At 37.9% G+C, this 16,514-nt stretch overlaps 1 protein-coding gene across 3 annotated transcripts in view; it reads left to right on the top strand.

Moving 5' to 3' along the window:
• Positions 1-16,514, top strand: part of myo18b (myosin XVIIIB) — a 50,052-nt gene that overhangs the window by 24,480 nt on the left and 9,058 nt on the right. For all 3 annotated transcript variants that reach the window (XM_079598635.1, XM_079598634.1, XM_079598633.1), the window contains exons 27-39: positions 888-993; positions 1,093-1,217; positions 3,732-3,886; positions 4,027-4,150; positions 5,899-6,099; positions 7,205-7,315; positions 7,418-7,522; positions 11,411-11,572; positions 12,784-12,897; positions 12,979-13,095; positions 14,270-14,353; positions 15,074-15,211; positions 15,297-15,482. In XM_079598635.1, the coding sequence (XP_079454761.1) occupies positions 888-993; positions 1,093-1,217; positions 3,732-3,886; positions 4,027-4,150; positions 5,899-6,099; positions 7,205-7,315; positions 7,418-7,522; positions 11,411-11,572; positions 12,784-12,897; positions 12,979-13,095; positions 14,270-14,353; positions 15,074-15,211; positions 15,297-15,482 (1,728 nt within the window). The remainder of the gene's footprint in view (positions 1-887; positions 994-1,092; positions 1,218-3,731; positions 3,887-4,026; positions 4,151-5,898; positions 6,100-7,204; positions 7,316-7,417; positions 7,523-11,410; positions 11,573-12,783; positions 12,898-12,978; positions 13,096-14,269; positions 14,354-15,073; positions 15,212-15,296; positions 15,483-16,514) is intronic.

Genomic DNA, 16,514 nt, shown 5'->3' with positions numbered 1-16,514 from the left:
TAATTTTGCCAAAATATGCAGCATATAGCAGAGCATATTGCATGAATTACTGTATCCCACAATGCAATGTGCTCAACATGACTGTTATAACCATAGAAAATAATAAAAACACTGGACACCACTTATGTAATTAAACGTGCAATATAGTGAGGTCATGAGATAAGTAGCATACTACAGTTTGAAACACATATTGTTGCATACTTCATACTAGAAGTATGCTAATATTCCATAATGACTTGCTGAATTCATTTATGAACTAGATTTTCAAACTAGCATATTACTCTTACTATTTCTGCCAAATCAAGATGTGCTATTTCAATTTCACTCACTTTCAAATACAATGCTAGTGTACTTCTTGCTGGGTACTGTGTAGTTTATACTGTATTGCGCCTCGTATTTTATATAAACAGTAAGTATTATTTGAATATTACATTTTAAACAGTAGTATTCCACATTATATTGTCACATGACCTCATCAGAATGCATCTTTAATTGAGTGAATGGCATCCAGTTAGCATCTTTCATCAGTTATTTTGTACTTTTAAATCACTTCTGTATACAAATACCTTTCCTTTTGAAAGTACAATCGAATAATGAGTCAAGAAAGCGATTAATCATTAAAAACTGTGGATGGTATTACTACTGATTCATTTATCACACTAGAAATGTAAGGTCAAGTGAAGGGCAATGTATTATGGGGTACAGTATTGATTGTAACTGTGTGTTTCAGTAAATGTAGCATTCCATGCATATAGAAAATGTGCATATTGTGCACACACAGCATATATGTAATATAATGCAGAAAAAGTAAGATGTGTGTGCTGCTTATCCAAACATAGCCTGTCATGTGTTGTATTGTGGGTGTTTATTCTGTGCTGTGTCTCAAGAGTCGTGTGGACCAGAGTAAAGTGTCCCTGGAGGCCCTCGAGAGGCAGTTAGAGGAAGAAAAACAGAAAGTCAAGAATAAAGAAGCTCTCAGCAGAGTGGCGACAGGTAAGACAGGCTTCAGCGGAGATGCAATCAAACACGCTGGCGGAAGAAAGATAATGACTGCGTGTGTGTGTGTGTGTGTGTGTGTGTGTGCGCACACAGAAAGTGAGCTGCATCTGCAGCTGGAATGTGCGCAGACGGAGGTGGAGTTCCTGCGCAGGCGTCTGCGGCAGACAGAGGAAAGACTTGAGCGTGAGAAAGAAGCCCGTCAGCTGTTGGATACAAAGGTATGAGACCCATTTCACCTGGTGTTCATTATTACCTCAATTATGAGCTGTAGTAAAGAGGCCGTGTAAGTCAAGGGCTGTGTTTGAAATCAACCCCTATACCCTCATTCAATTTTCCCTATATTACTCCACTAATATAGTCCAGTTGAAGAAGTGAATGAAAACAAATGAGTGAATTCGGACACTGAGTGCTTTTGCATAGTTTGTGCTTGCGGTTTAATAATCATTTGAAACGTATCAAACTGGCAGCTCCAGTAGTAATGAAAAGATTTATCTTCAACTCTGTTGTGGAAACTAGGATGTATAAACCTTTATTTATACCTGTATGATATTACGCTGTAGCCACATTGGACCAGCAGTTTGTAAAATGGATGGATGATTGAGACGCAGGAATTTATTCGGTCAGAAACTCACAATGCATTATGGGTATTCTCTAGCCGTTGAGTGTACATCGGTCGTACACTAATTATTGTAGTGCATTATGGGATTGAATGAGTGCAATTGATAGCATCCACTATGGTTTCATACACCACTACAAATGGCTGTTCCCTGAAATAGTGCCCTAATTAAGGGTATAGGGGGGGATTTCTGACACAGCCAAGGTTTCATGCAAATGCCCAATTTTTGTCTTGTTCTGTGTTGTTATAAACAAAAACGATTAAAAATAGTTTTCAATAATTGAAATAATGCTGGATTAAATTAAAATATAAATAAGAGATGAAAAACTTAGTTAAACTTAAACTAAAAAAAATAGTTTTTGGCAATGTTTAAATACTAAAATTAGTCAAACTAAAACTGAAATAAAATTCATTAAAGCTAATTAAAAATATATGTTAAAAAAAAGCACATAACAAAATGACTTAAACTTAAAGGAGTGGTTTAATGCCCTTTTCACAAGATGTAAAATACGTCTTTGATGTCCCCAGAGTGTGTATGTGAAGTTTTAGCTCAAAATACCCCACAGATATTTTTATATAGCATGTTAAAGTTGTCACTTTTTGAGAGTGAGCAAACGCACCGTTTTGTGTCTGTTCCTTTAAATGCAAATGAGCTGCTGCTCGTGGCACAGGGGGCGGAGCTTCAAGAGCTCATGTCCTTTTACCTCACACACACATCCACTGAAAATTTCAAAAACGTTTAGCCTTTTATGTTCAAACTGGAGTCAGACAAAGATGGAGAGACTCAAGAAGAAGTGACAACATGTAGAAGCAACAGGACATTTCTGTATGGTTAGTTGATGAATTTATGTAGTTTATGTGTAGTTATCTTCTAGTCACTGATTAGCATATTCTGTCATGATAATCTATAAATCGTGTTCCGGGGGCGGGGTTTATGTAAATTCTAGGGTTGGTGATGTCACTAGCCCGGGAGGAATGTCGTGTAGTCCCTACCAGCCGTTTGTTGTAGTCCTTAAAAAGCTATTTCCTTCAAAATCTTCCTTTGCTCTGAACTTTGAGCGTTGTAACTTTGCAGATGTTGTTTATGCTCAAACAGCAACATTACACACTAACTAAAGTTAGAAAAGTGAAATCATAATCAACCACCCCTTTAAACTAGAATTAAAAAGAGAACTGAAAATATTAAAAAAGCTATTTCAAAATATTAATGAACGCATATTATCATCGGAGCAGAATCACGGACGCATCATTGTATTTTATATGCTTCACTATCATGGTCATCTTTACATCACAGGAGAAAGTTACATATGTATTTATTTATCGCAAAAGCCCTGTTAGGGAAATTACCTTTTTATATTTCAAATCTTCTAAATTACTACAAAAACTCTTACTCTACTAGGTCAGGGTCTCATATTCAACTAAAAGTCCCAAGGGTATCGACAGAATTCGGCAAAGGCGCTTTCTCATTTTATGCTCCTTGGGCTTAGATATACTTCCAACCCTAAGCACTTTTAAATGTCTTTTACAAAATGTTTTAACAGACAGTTGTAATTGTTATAATTGATTTGTTTTGACTTAGTTTTACGATTATTGTGCATTGTGGTGTTGTCTGACTGTTATTTTATATGTGAAACTTGATGTGCTGCTGTCTTGACCAGGTCTCACTGGAAGAAGAGATAGAAATATCTCAATGTGATCTTCTGGTTAAATAAAGGAAAAAAATAATATTTAATAGTACATAAATAATATTAAAGTAACTCTGGTGTCAATGCTGGATCTTACAGGGGCTTGTTGTCACAGGTCAGTTTTTTTATTGCTCAGAACAGAGATATATATAAGGTATGTTTCACAATGGGAAACATTGATTTTTACATTGGTTTCAGTGTAGGTTTCTTTTTTTCTAAATACTATAATCTACAGTAAAAAGTCACCTTTAGAACATAATAGCAATTAGTGTATTATGGGATAAAATCTTAACAGTAAAACAATTATAAAACACAAAACAATCAATCAAGGTAAAATACAAAAATGTTAGAAAACACGAGCATTTGTGTAATTATCCTCCTGAGACGCTTGTCCTGATTATAACTGTATTTCTATCTCCCCCGTGTGGCAGGTCCAGGAACTGCAGTCTCAGCTTGATCAATCCAAACGCTCCGTGACAGATCTAAAACGTCACTGCCGGCGGTTGACCTCTGACCTCCAGGACGCCCGTGTGCTGACAGACAGCCTGCAGGGCCGCGCTCACGAGCTGGACCGGAAGCAGAGGAGGTCTGTGGCATTTGCATGTAACACATTAATATTCAGCGCCAAGCTCTCGGCTGCTTGAATATGCATTCTCAAGCCCTGTTTCTCCCTTGCGTCTGTCCGTGTGTGTGTCCGTGTGTGTGTGTGTGTGTGTGTGTTTGTAGGTTTGACAGCGAGCTGACCCAGGCTCTGGAACAGGCTGATAATGAGAGGGAGCAGAAAGAGAGAGCCGTCCAGGAGAATACAGTCCTCGGCGCAGAGATCTTCACCCTTCACAAAACGCTGAAGGTACGGGCCGAGGTCAAAGGTCAAGCGCCCACCATCTGCAATGGTGCCCGTGTACTCTGGCTGTCCTCTGTCTGTAAACCGAACGAGTTCCCAGAGATCCCAAATGAGCAGAGGAGAAAAGTTCTGCTTTGAGTCCATCAGATTATGTTATCTGTATGGCGCTTTTCACACTTCATATTGTCTGCGTCCGAAAGCTTAGGCAGCTGACTTGTTGCCTCACTAACTTATCAGGCGATGACATTTGCGCACGAAGGTACCTCACGAATTTCTCGCTAGAAATTACATCAGTCATACATTTACACACAAACTGACCACCAACCGCAACGTTCAGATGCCATCTTTATTATTTAGCTCAGCTGTCACAGAATGGAAAGCACAGGATTATGGGATATCAAAGGCAGCGAAGGACACATATGCTGCCTTCAAAAATCCATCAGATGAAGGAATCTCAGGAGACAGGAACGGGCAGCATTTTTAAGCTTTCGGACGCAGACATTGTTTCAAAGCAGCTGCACAGAAAAAGCTTGTTTCACTGTTAAAGTTTAGGAAGTGTCTGTTGTCATTTAGAGATGAGTGTATACACAGCTAATACACAGCTATAATACACAGCTATAATACACAGCTAATACACAGCTATAATACACAGCTATAATACACAGCTAATACACAGCTATAATACACAGCTATAATACACAGCTAATACACAGCTATAATACACAGCTATAATACACAGCTATAATACACAGCTATAATACACAGCTATAATACACAGCTATACACAGCCATAATACACAGTCAGCTATAATATAAAACGTTATGTTGTTTGTTAGTTAACGTCATGTATTGAGTTAAGCAGACACAACGAACGTGTTAGGTTGAACGTTTATTGATTACAATATAAGAATAATATTACAATATTTGAGGATAATAAGGTGTCGATCCAAAGTTGCCATCATAAATATTTGTACTTGAGTATAATGTGTTTTTTGTCAGAATCTATATTTGTATGATTGTGTGTGAAATTTTTTTTTGGATGTGTTTGTCATTGTTTTTATGTTAGCCTATATTTGCATTGTTATTTGTGCTTTTTAGTGTGTTTTTGGTGCATTTGTGACTGTTTGTGTCTGTGATTTTGTCTGTTTGTGCATGCATGTTTGCTGTGTGTGGTTGTTTTTGTGAGTATGTGTATGTCTGTTTATGTGATTGTCTTTTGTGAAATGTTGTGTGTTGTGCAATTTGTGTCTGTGTTTGTGCATTTGCTTTTGTCTGTGTGTTTATGCATTTGTGCTTGTTTGCATAATTGTGCATGTATGCGTGTTTGTTTTTTGGTGTGTGTGTCAGTGTGCATTTGTGTGTGTTTGTATAATTGCTTGTGTGTGTTTGTTTTTATGCATTTGTGTACTCATTTATTGTTTGTTTTTTGTGTGTATTTGTATGTGCCTGCGTATGTTCATTTGTTTTGTTCATTTTTCTGTGAATGCAATTTTTCTTTGTCCATCTGCATTTGTGTGTGTTTATGCATTTGAGCTAGTTTGTATAAATGCTTGTATTTGTGTATGTGCATGCGTGTTTTTATGTATTTGTGTGTGTGGACATTCATGTTGTTGTGGGTATTTCTATGTGATTGTGTGTGTGTCTGCGTATGTATTTTTTTGAGCGATTTGTGTTCATTATACAGTATGTCTTTTTGCTCTTGCGAATCTTGTTTTTGTGTATTTACTTTTCTATATGCATCATTTTGTTTCCAGGACAGTCAGGTGGAGGTCACAGACCTGCAGCGTCAGAAGGAGGAGTTGTGCTCTCAGATCCGTGACCTGAGGGTCCCTCTCCATCTGTCCTCCGACTCCATCCCTGAACTGAAGAAGAAGCTCCGGGAGCTGGAGACCACAGACAAGGAGCGCTCGGAGGAGATCAGCCAGATGACGGCCAGAATCAAACAGCAGGAGCAGGTACAGGAGCCCGAGAACAACTTCTCCACTAAATGACATTTTTGAAAAGGTTATGATATCATAACTATGGTCACATTAAAGGGATAGTTCATCCAAGAATGAAAATTCTGTCATCATGATTTACTCACCCTCATGTTGTTCCAAACCCGTATGAATTTCTTTCTTCTGCTGAACACAAAAGAAGATATTTTGAAGAATGTCGGAAAATAAACCAAAGAAATTTGTTTTTAGAAATTCGAATTTCTTTCATAAGAAATTATGGAAGAAATTCATACAGGTTTGGTACAACACAAGGGTGAATAAATCATGATGACAGAATTGTAATTTTTGGATGAACTATCCATGAACGCTACATATTTACATATGTAAATTACCTCTGTTATGATTAACAAACATGTTGAGACTTCCATAAGTCTTAAAGGTACAGTTGCACAAATAGCTTGTTTTCACAGGCTCACTCTGACTGACTGGAGTTTAAAAGACACTTAATATTCACTATTAGACCGAGGCTGTGAGAATAGACGTACAGTCTTCACAATGGCACACACTGTATAAAGGTTCTGGATCATGTCATTTTAACAACTTTAAAACTTTTTTTTCTTCAGCTGAACAATCGGTATGTTGTTAAACAGCAGTACAATCCAGAGACCACTCTGTATTCTATCCCTTACAGCCTTGTTTTCATTCCTGCAAAAAAATTAAATATGAACCTAGCCTGAAGGTCTATACTGCATTATCGACTTGACTGCACTGACACTATTGGATGAAAACCAAGCTTGAACTGACTTGAGTCGGATGATGATAAGAGCTGCTTTATTGCTGAATCGACTTTGTTTCATAATAATGAACACATTTTACAACATGGACACTTGAACTGAACTGAATCAAAAATGAGCTAAATAACGGCACAATTTTCTTCTGTAAAGCTGCTTATAGCTGAATTGAGCTCATTTCGTAACTGATCAGCTTTACACTGATATTGAACTGAACTGAATCAACACTGAACTGAATAAAGACACTTTTAAGCTGCTGTGAAACGATCTTGAATAAAGCGCTGTATAAATGAAGGTGACTTGAGTTGATCTCTGGCCTCTGTTCTCCACAGATGCACTTGCGCTTTGAGATGGAGATGGAGAGGATGAAGCAGATCCACCAGAAGGAGCTTGAAGACAAGGACGAGGAACTGGAGGACGTGCAGAAGTCCTCACAGAGACGGGTGAGGGACACAGAATAAATTACAGCTCCACGAACCACCTTACATCCCTGTCTCAAACATCCTTTCCTGTGTGTGTGTGTGTGTGTGTGTGTGTGTGTGCAGCTCCGACAGCTGGAGATGCAACTGGAACAGGAATATGAAGAGAAACAGATGGTGGTTCATGAGAAGCATGACTTAGAGGGGCTTATTGCCACACTGTGTGAACAGGTAAAACACACATATTTCAACAATTTAATACACATTATGTAACAATAACTACGTCTACATGCACACTCATAATGTGATTATAATAAGATTTAGGGAATATTGCGATTCAACTTTACCCCATGTAAACTGTCAATCAAATTGATGCAATTAAGCTCATAATCATTGTAAAATATGTGGCGTTTGCCGATTTTAATTGCAATAAACAGGCATGTAAACACTTCAATCGCATCTATTCCACTCTGAACAAAGTGTGCATGTGCTTGTGACATAGACGGATGATGTTATCATGCGCAGATTCGTAAATATTCAATTCAATTAAAATGTTTTTGTATAGCGCTTTTCACAATACATATCGTTTCAAAGCAGCTTTACAGAAAATGCATTTTAGAAATGTTCATAGAAAAAATACAGTTAGTTAATCCTGTATTAGTTTAGGGCATAACATGCAAATATAGTGGTAAAGAAGGCATCACATTTTGAGTTCATGTAGACAACATTGCATGACATGAATATAATGGAGAATATAGATGGTAGAAAACATTGAAATGAAGACATGTAGATGCGTCACCGGAAAAATCCAATACGTCAATAGAAATGTGTTTTGCATTTGACGTATAGGTTTAAGCCCCCCTGTAGACAATCACTTTATCCCTTAAAACTCACCTTTGATCACCAAAATTACATATTTAAGTGTTTTTTCCTTTAATTTTTTTTATTCATGCCTTAAAATAGCTTGAACGAAACTCTACACCCTTGCCTCATTTAGTATACGCGGTCCTATGAATATGCAAATGAGCCCCGCCTCCACTCACTCACAGCAGCTCAGAGCTCCACTCGTTGACGATCACACGTTGATCTGGTTGGTTACAAGTTAGTTTGTGACGTCAGAAACACCAGCGATTTAAAACTGCGTTTTCGAGACTGTCTTTGTTTCACTGCAGTTTTAAAGAGAAAATACTCAGCAATGGTGTTGACTGGTGAATTTGCACATGGTTTGACTTAAATCATATTAAAAACTCCACAGACATATAAACAACATTAAAACCTTGATTTTCACCACAGGGGGACTTTAAAACAGTGGCCAGTAACACACCTACTGTAGTTATAATGACCCTAGTGACACACTGTATCCAACCGCTTCAAACTTTCATTACATTCCAGGCGTGATATTTATTAAATACAGAATATGTGGGTCATTTGGTTTGGCCCGGACGCGCTGAATAATAGATCACAGAGTTATAGTCACATCGGGGCTTGTGAGGATCTGTAAAGCTGTCATGTCCCTCTCTGTTCTGATATAAGAGCACTACAGACGGCTCAGTATCTATGAGCCTCGTCTATCAGTGCTCTTCATCCCAATGTGTTTGTGGAAATATTAAAGCTCAGCAAACATTCTTAACTTCATTTGTATTAACATCTTAATGTCAAAGTGAAATGAAATTCGAAACCCATTTTAATTCAATACTGTGACGTAATCTGCAGGGCAGGGCTCGGTCAAAAAAGTTTATAGGGTCGAAAATGAAGAAGAAATTAGTGACGTTGGCCCGAAAGTAAAGTCATTTCATACGTGGAGCAACTTATTGTATTTATGTGATATAATATAAAGTTACAGTAGTAGCCAAAAGTAATGTCCCTACAATGGACCCTACAAGTTCGATTAAACCATCAAAATATGAGGGAAATATTTTATATTTTTTTAAAAATGTTTTCAATATGATGGAAGGACAAAACACTAAACTTGGTTAAGGTATTTATCTGACAAAATTATTTGGCAAGAAAAGGCAAGCTACAGGGTTTATTTCACTGTGCAAAAAATATATTTGCATAATTTATAATTGCATAATAATAATTGCATAATATGCATAATTTCTTTGTATGACAGCCTGGCCAAACATTATGTCTGCACAATTTGGCATTTATAATTGTATTATATGATATTATATTTCATTGCGTTATCACAAATAAAATAATTGACTTCAAGCACAAGTACGCAATATGCTTACAAAATCGTAAACACATTTAAAAAAATAATAATAATTAAATAAAGGGTGAAGATTTTCCAGGGTGTATATATATAAAATAAACTAAATGTATATACTTCTCAACATTGTATCAGATATAAATAATAGGAGGATGTCCCATTAACATTATTATTATTTTTTTAACCTTTACATAATGCTTTTAAAATGTTCGCTGGACTATATTAATTTGCACATTGTTAGTTTAGTAGTTCTAGAGGATCTATAGCATCGGACATGCTCTGGCTCATTTGCCTAGCTAATAGCTCGTGGCTATGCTGAGAGGGGTCCTGTAGAGATACTGTACACACATTGACCTGGACGTCCTGCCCCTGGGCCGTAGGGAGCTCTCTAATGTGACTGTGCTCTGGAAGCGTGATCGATATGATGAAGCTACTCATCAGCTGCTGTTAACAACGACCCCTGCTTTATGACCCGAGCTGCACGTAAACACTGCTGCTCAAAGTCACGATTGTATTGAGTAAGAGGATGTGTGAAGCGCCTGCTTTTCATGGATGTATTGACCTGCTGTCTCCTGCTGGATTTTTCCAGGGCATGTGCACTCACTGCCAACCCAACCTTCAAACTTATTTTTTGTGCATTACTTGAGATTTCACATAATGTTCTCTCCATTCTGTAAAAATGTTGCAGATCTTATTGTGCATGATATTCATCTTTGTAGTCTTATAATATTATATTATATTATGTTATATTGTGATTTCCATCTTTGTAGTCTTCTCTATGTATTATATAAGATAAGATAATATTTTGTAAATATTGTTATTTAGTAAATATAATTAATAATTTTTAATACATGTTGCTGGTCTTACCGTGCGTTCACACCGCCGCCGGCGAGAGCGGCAAAATTCGCCGCACCGCCAACGACGCCGTGAAAAGATTCGTGCCGCTCTGATGCTCTGACGTAGATCGAATGCTTGTTCTTTTTTTAAACTTTACTTAAAGGGGCCGCAAAGCAAACAAACATGTCGATCGTTATTTTTGCAGAATATTGATCGATGGAAAGAACTTAACAATTATAGTGACATGTTTGCTAACGAAATAAACCAATTAAAAGCCATTTGTGTGGTGTGGCTTTTGTTATTCCCGCTGAAAAACAAGCGTTTTAGCGCGAAAATCTTGCCTATGAATAGTGTTGCGCGCCTTATCAAATTCAAATGATCAACCCGTTCCTCTATTTTGCTTTGGAACTAATGTGTCGGAACCGAAGTTTACACTGTGTTCCCTGGAATCCTCTCAAACGGAGCACTTCTACATTCCGATTGGTTCCCACCGAACCGCGTCATCGCTCATTACCATAAAGTTGACCTGACTTCAACTCTCCTCGCCGTCCAAGATGCGCCGCGCCGCCCTTGCCGGAGCTCGCCGCCAGCTCTCATTGAAAATGAATGTCTTCTGGCCACTTTGACGCTCTCGCCGGCGGCGGTGTGAACGCACAGTTATTGTGCATGATGGGCTGTCTTTGTAGTCTTATTTATTATATCATATATTATATTAGCTATTGGCCATCCTGATTTCTGTATATCTGTCCATTGAAGAAGCCCACATCTGTCGAGCACGAGTTTGAAATTCTCATTCCTTGCGTATCCGCTCATATTTGGAGCCATAATGATTTATTGAGCTTCTGGGATTTGCTCTGTTTTCCACAAGCAGGAGTTTGTGTGTCTCTGTGTTCACGTGTCCAGCATCATTACTCCGTTTCGCTTTCGATGGTCTTAGCTGAGTCTGAAAGTCACCGCCGGTACCCAGAGATGCCCGTCTTTCTCCCAGAACACTTGTGAAGTGCAAAGGCTCTCTGTTTGTGCTTCAGTGTGATGTATAGATTTCTCTCTCTCTCTCTCTCTGGTCTCAGGTGGGCCACAGAGACTTTGACGTGGAGAAGAGGTTGAAGCGAGACCTGAAGCGCACACATGCCCTGCTCAGTGATGCCCAGCTGCTGCTGTCCACCGTTGAACAGCCCGGGCAGGGTCATGACCCCGGTGCCAAGGAGCAGCTGGAGAGACTGCGCTGCCAGGTGCCACTGCCATCCCAGCATTAACTCAGCATGGCTCACACGCTGCACACATTTATATTGTGTGCATTATTGGTCTTCAAATGTCTCACTGTGAAACCCTTAGGGATAGTTCACCCAAAAATAAAAATTCTGTCATCATTTACTCACACTCAAGTTGTTCCAAACCTGTATGAATTTCTTTCTTCTGTTGAACACAAAAGAAAATATTTTGAAGAATGTCAGAAACCAAACAGTTAATGGCCCCATTGACTTATAGTATGGGGGGGGGGGAAGTCAGGACACAATGGAAGTCGATGGGGCCATTAACTGTTTGGTTTCTGACATTCTTCAAAACATCCTCTTTTGTGTTCAGCAGAAAGAAATTCTTAAAGGTTTTTAACTTGAGGATGAGAAAATGATAACCGAAGTTTTGGGTGAACTGTCCCTTTAATTGCAGTGAAATATAGCTGGGGTTGTGTGTGTGTGTGTGTGGTTTAAGCTTTATTTGCACCAATACATTTTAAAGTCAGCAAGAAATGGAGGTTATGATAGTGTTTCTTTCCTTATTGTGACGTATATATCTGAGTAAAACTGCTTCCTGAACAAGAAAAACATGTAGGGTGAGACTTGATTTTGTCCATCGGGAATTGATTGGATGGTTGTTTGCTATTGGTGGATCTCATGTGAGTGACAGGTTGCCCCGCCCTCACGCCAGTAAACACATCATCAGAGAAGAGAAGAGATGTCGCTGCAAGAGGGAGAGGATGTTATTTAGATTAAAGATTATGAGAGCACATTCATTAAAAAAAAAAAATGTATGTGCACGTATAAAAAAAAATTCCATAACCACTAATATCTCATGGTGACTTTAAGTAATGTTCTAGCACATGTTGCTTATCTGATTGTGCATGATGTTCTTCTTTGTTGTCTTAAAAAATAGACAATTTTAAATTGTAATTATATTTTATAATATTACTATTGTTTTTCTGTTTATTTTATTTTATTAAATCAATGCAGCCTTGGTGAGCATAAGATACTTCTTTCAAAAACTTGAAAAAAATTTGAATTATTCCAACCTTTCTTACCAGTAGTGTATGTTTGCATAGTTTGTGTTGTCAATGCAAAGGCATCTAAAAATTATGAGGATGCTGATATTGGCCATAACCCATTAGATGTCTGTGGTTACCTTCATCTGATGACCTTGACTTTGTATACATCTATTTGTTTTCTAGCTGGAGGACAGTGAAGGCAGACGGTTGGAGGCTGAAAGTGTTCAGAAGACTCTCGCTGCGGAGCTGGAGAACGCTCAGATCGAACTGGAGAGCATCTGCAGGCAGAAGAGCCTGGTGAGGCCCGGAGACGTGAAACGAAAGGTTCACAGGGCTCGTCTGAGGTTTATCTGAGTCTGTCTCTGTGTGTTGTCTCAGGTGGATGAGCAGCTGGCTCAGCTACGCTACGAGAGGACAGATCTGATGAAGAGGCTGGAGGAAGACCAGGAGGACCTCAACGAGCTCATGCAGAAGCACAAAGCCCTCATCGCTCAGGTCTGCTGGAGATACATGTGTGTGCTTCACTCTTGGAGAGTTGTGACAGTCGTTTTCAAAATACTGCAGCTTTTCTAATAATGAGCTCTGTCGGGAAGTGTGTGAAGAATGATATCATTTGTCACATTGCGTTGCACTCTCTCATAAAATATCCCCTCTCTTCCTCTCTCTGATTCATTTGAGTAAATTTGTGATTCATTTTGCTAAATGGATGACTGGTTAAAAAAATGGTTTATCCTTTCAGTTGAGTCATTCCTTAATAGTGTTTCCAGTCCTTGGGCAACATCATTAGATGTTTTCTTTTTATAGCAAAATAAATATTTAAAATACTGATGTTTATGACTATGAGAATACAAAAAAATTATGCAGTAGGATTTTATTAGATTTTCCGGAGGATTCTTATTGTTTGGTCCCATTAGGATTGATTTCAGATTATGAAAGAAGATCTATTAACATTCATTTAGGATTTTTAAATGAATCTTATTAGTTAATATTAATATTTTTTATAATATTCAGGATTCTTGTGTGTGTGTGTGTGTGTGTGTGTGTGTGTGTGTGTGTGTGTGTTTAAATATATATATATATAAAAAACACACACAATCATGTATATTTTTAAGAAAAATTGGTTATATTTATATTATATAAATGTATATACAGTATATAAATGCAAATATTTCTTAAATATATGTATGAATGTGTGTGTATTTATACATAATAATTATACACAGTACACACACATATATTATGCAAACACAAACTTTTATTTTGGATGCGATTAGTCACGATTAATCTTTTTACAGCCCTAATATGTATATATATGTAACTGGTCCTAATCAACCCACGGCGAGTGGGGTTCGAACCTGTGTCTCCGACATGGGAGGCTGCCAGGCTAACAAGGACGCTAAAGACCGCAGCCTCTAGCATTAGTCACTAATGCACCTCTTGAGGCCAGGGGAGTGAGGTTTACTCGCACAGCTCTAACTAGCTTGCCTCCATTACACTCACCCCCTAAACCTCACTCCCATCCGGGTCACGGCACCAAATGCAACCCCGGCCAGGGAGGCTCTTACTAGCTTGCCGCCGTTACATATAGCGTGCGTGCATGTGTGTGTATATGTGTGTATGAAGTATGTAAAATATCCCAAAGCCAACCAAACATGTTTGTTTATTCCAGTCTTCCAGTGATATCTCTCAGATCCGAGAGCTTCAGGCTGAAATGGAAGAACTGAAGAAACAGCGACAGACCCTACAGGAGGGGGTGAGACAGACCTGCAGACAAACACACTGAGATATAGACATGTGATGTCCATTAGTTCATTCACATGTGGAACCGCCACATATTAACAGTTTAACATGGACCGAGTCACAGTTTGCATACTTACTGACCATGTCATGTAGCCTACGTACTGCGCCTCTGTTAATAAACTGTACATTTAAGTATGAAGGACACTAATATGAAACTAGATCAAGTAGGAGAAGATAAAAACCATCTTTGATGTTGAATGTTTAATATAGCCAATGTGTTTTAGCATGTTTCTAGCATGTTTTAACATGTTGCAGCATTTTTAGCACATTGCTAGTATGTTTTAGTATGTTGCTATTATATTTTAAAATCACTAACATAATGTAGCCTACCTGTTGCTAGCATCTTTCTGTTGTGTTTTAGCATATTGCATATTTACACTGTGCTAGCATGATTTAACATGAAAACATGTTGCTAGCATGTTTAAACATGTTGCTAATATATTTTTAGCAAGTTCCTTACATGTTTTAATAAGTTTCAAGCACATTTTAACACATTGCTAGCATGTTTTAGCATCCTGCTAGCATGATTAACATGCTGCATCTGAGCACCTTTTAAATGCGCTTATTTTCAAATGATTCGGGACACAAATTATAATCTCACATAAGCCTACTTCATTGTATTTTAATATTTTTATTTTATTTATAAATTCTTATCTTTATCTTATCTTTCCAGCTGCAGACCAGCGTGGCACGCGTGCAGTTCCTGGAGTCGTCAACGGTGGCCCGCAGCATCGTGAGCAAGCAAGAGGCTCGTATCTGTGATCAAGAGAACAAATTGGAGTTCCAGAGAGGACAGGTCAAGAGATTTGAGGTCAGTCCAGCTTCCACTTTATTCTCATTCTCAGAGAGCATCTTTATAGTCTTACTGTGTGTGTGTGTGTGTGTGTGCTGTGCAGGTCCTGGTTCTGCGTCTAAGGGACAGTGTGGTGCGGCTGGGTGAGGAGCTGGAGCAGGCGGCCCAGGCCGAGGCCAGAGAGAGGGAGAACTCACGATACTATCAGCAGAGACTGGCGGATATGAGACTGGAAATGGACGACCTGAGTGTCAGAGAACAGGAGAGCAGCCGTCGACGCATGGAGCTGGTGACTGACACACACTAACATACCTCACTGATGGAGCTGATGAAGTAGCACACTATTTTTCACTATATATATATATATATATATATATATATATATATAGTTAATAAGATTTTGTTTTTGAAAGACATTTCTTATGCTCACCAAGGTTGCATTTAATTTATAAAAAATATTCTGAAATATTATTACAATTCAAAACAGCTATTTTCTATTTAAATATATTGTATAATGTCATTTATTCCTGTGATGCAATGTTGAATTTTCAGCATCATTACTCCAGTCTTCAGCATCACATGATCCTTCAGAAATCTTTCTAATCATGCTGATTTACTGCACAAGAAACATTTCTTATTATTATCAATGTTGAAAGCAACTGTAATATTAATATTTTACAATTATTATTAATTAACTATAACACAAAATAATTTATTCATATTTTTGAAGCACTAGCTCACGTGAAATGTTTTTAAGGTGCTTTGATGAACATAAAGTTCAAAAGAACAGCGTTTATTTGAAATACAATCTTTTGTAACATTATCAATTTCTTCACTGTCACTTTTGATTCTTTTAATGCATCCTTGCTCAAGAAATATATAAGATTTATATATATAAATATTAATAAATAAAAAAATCTTACTGACCCATTGTATGGTAATGTGTATTTATATCAGTCAATGCCAATAAATAAAATCAAATAAGGGACAATAACTGATATATCCCTAAGAATAAAATCAAAAACAGTTGTAAAATACTTAATTTTTGTTATATCATAAAACTAAAAATGCTGCAATCATTTTTGATCTTTGAATTTGTCTTGAGAATGTACGTTAAAATTGAACAGCTTTTGTGAAACTGTCCTCATAACTAATGTATTCATATCTACAGCCGCTCGGTGCATTTTCCTCTTAGTGGCCGCCCACGAGCCTGACACGTTATTGCCCGGGAGAATACACCGAACTCTCCTGAAAAACCTGTAAATATTCATCATTTAACACAGAGGAGTCCCTGCGTCAGTACAGCACCTGCCGGCGTGTA

The sequence above is a fragment of the Phoxinus phoxinus genome, assembly GCF_949152265.1.
Source record: "Phoxinus phoxinus genome assembly, chromosome: 23".
In the NCBI taxonomy this organism is placed as follows: domain Eukaryota; kingdom Metazoa; phylum Chordata; class Actinopteri; order Cypriniformes; family Leuciscidae; genus Phoxinus; species Phoxinus phoxinus.
Note: the sequence above shows the minus strand (reverse complement) of the source record. Positions and strands in the feature narration are given on the sequence as shown.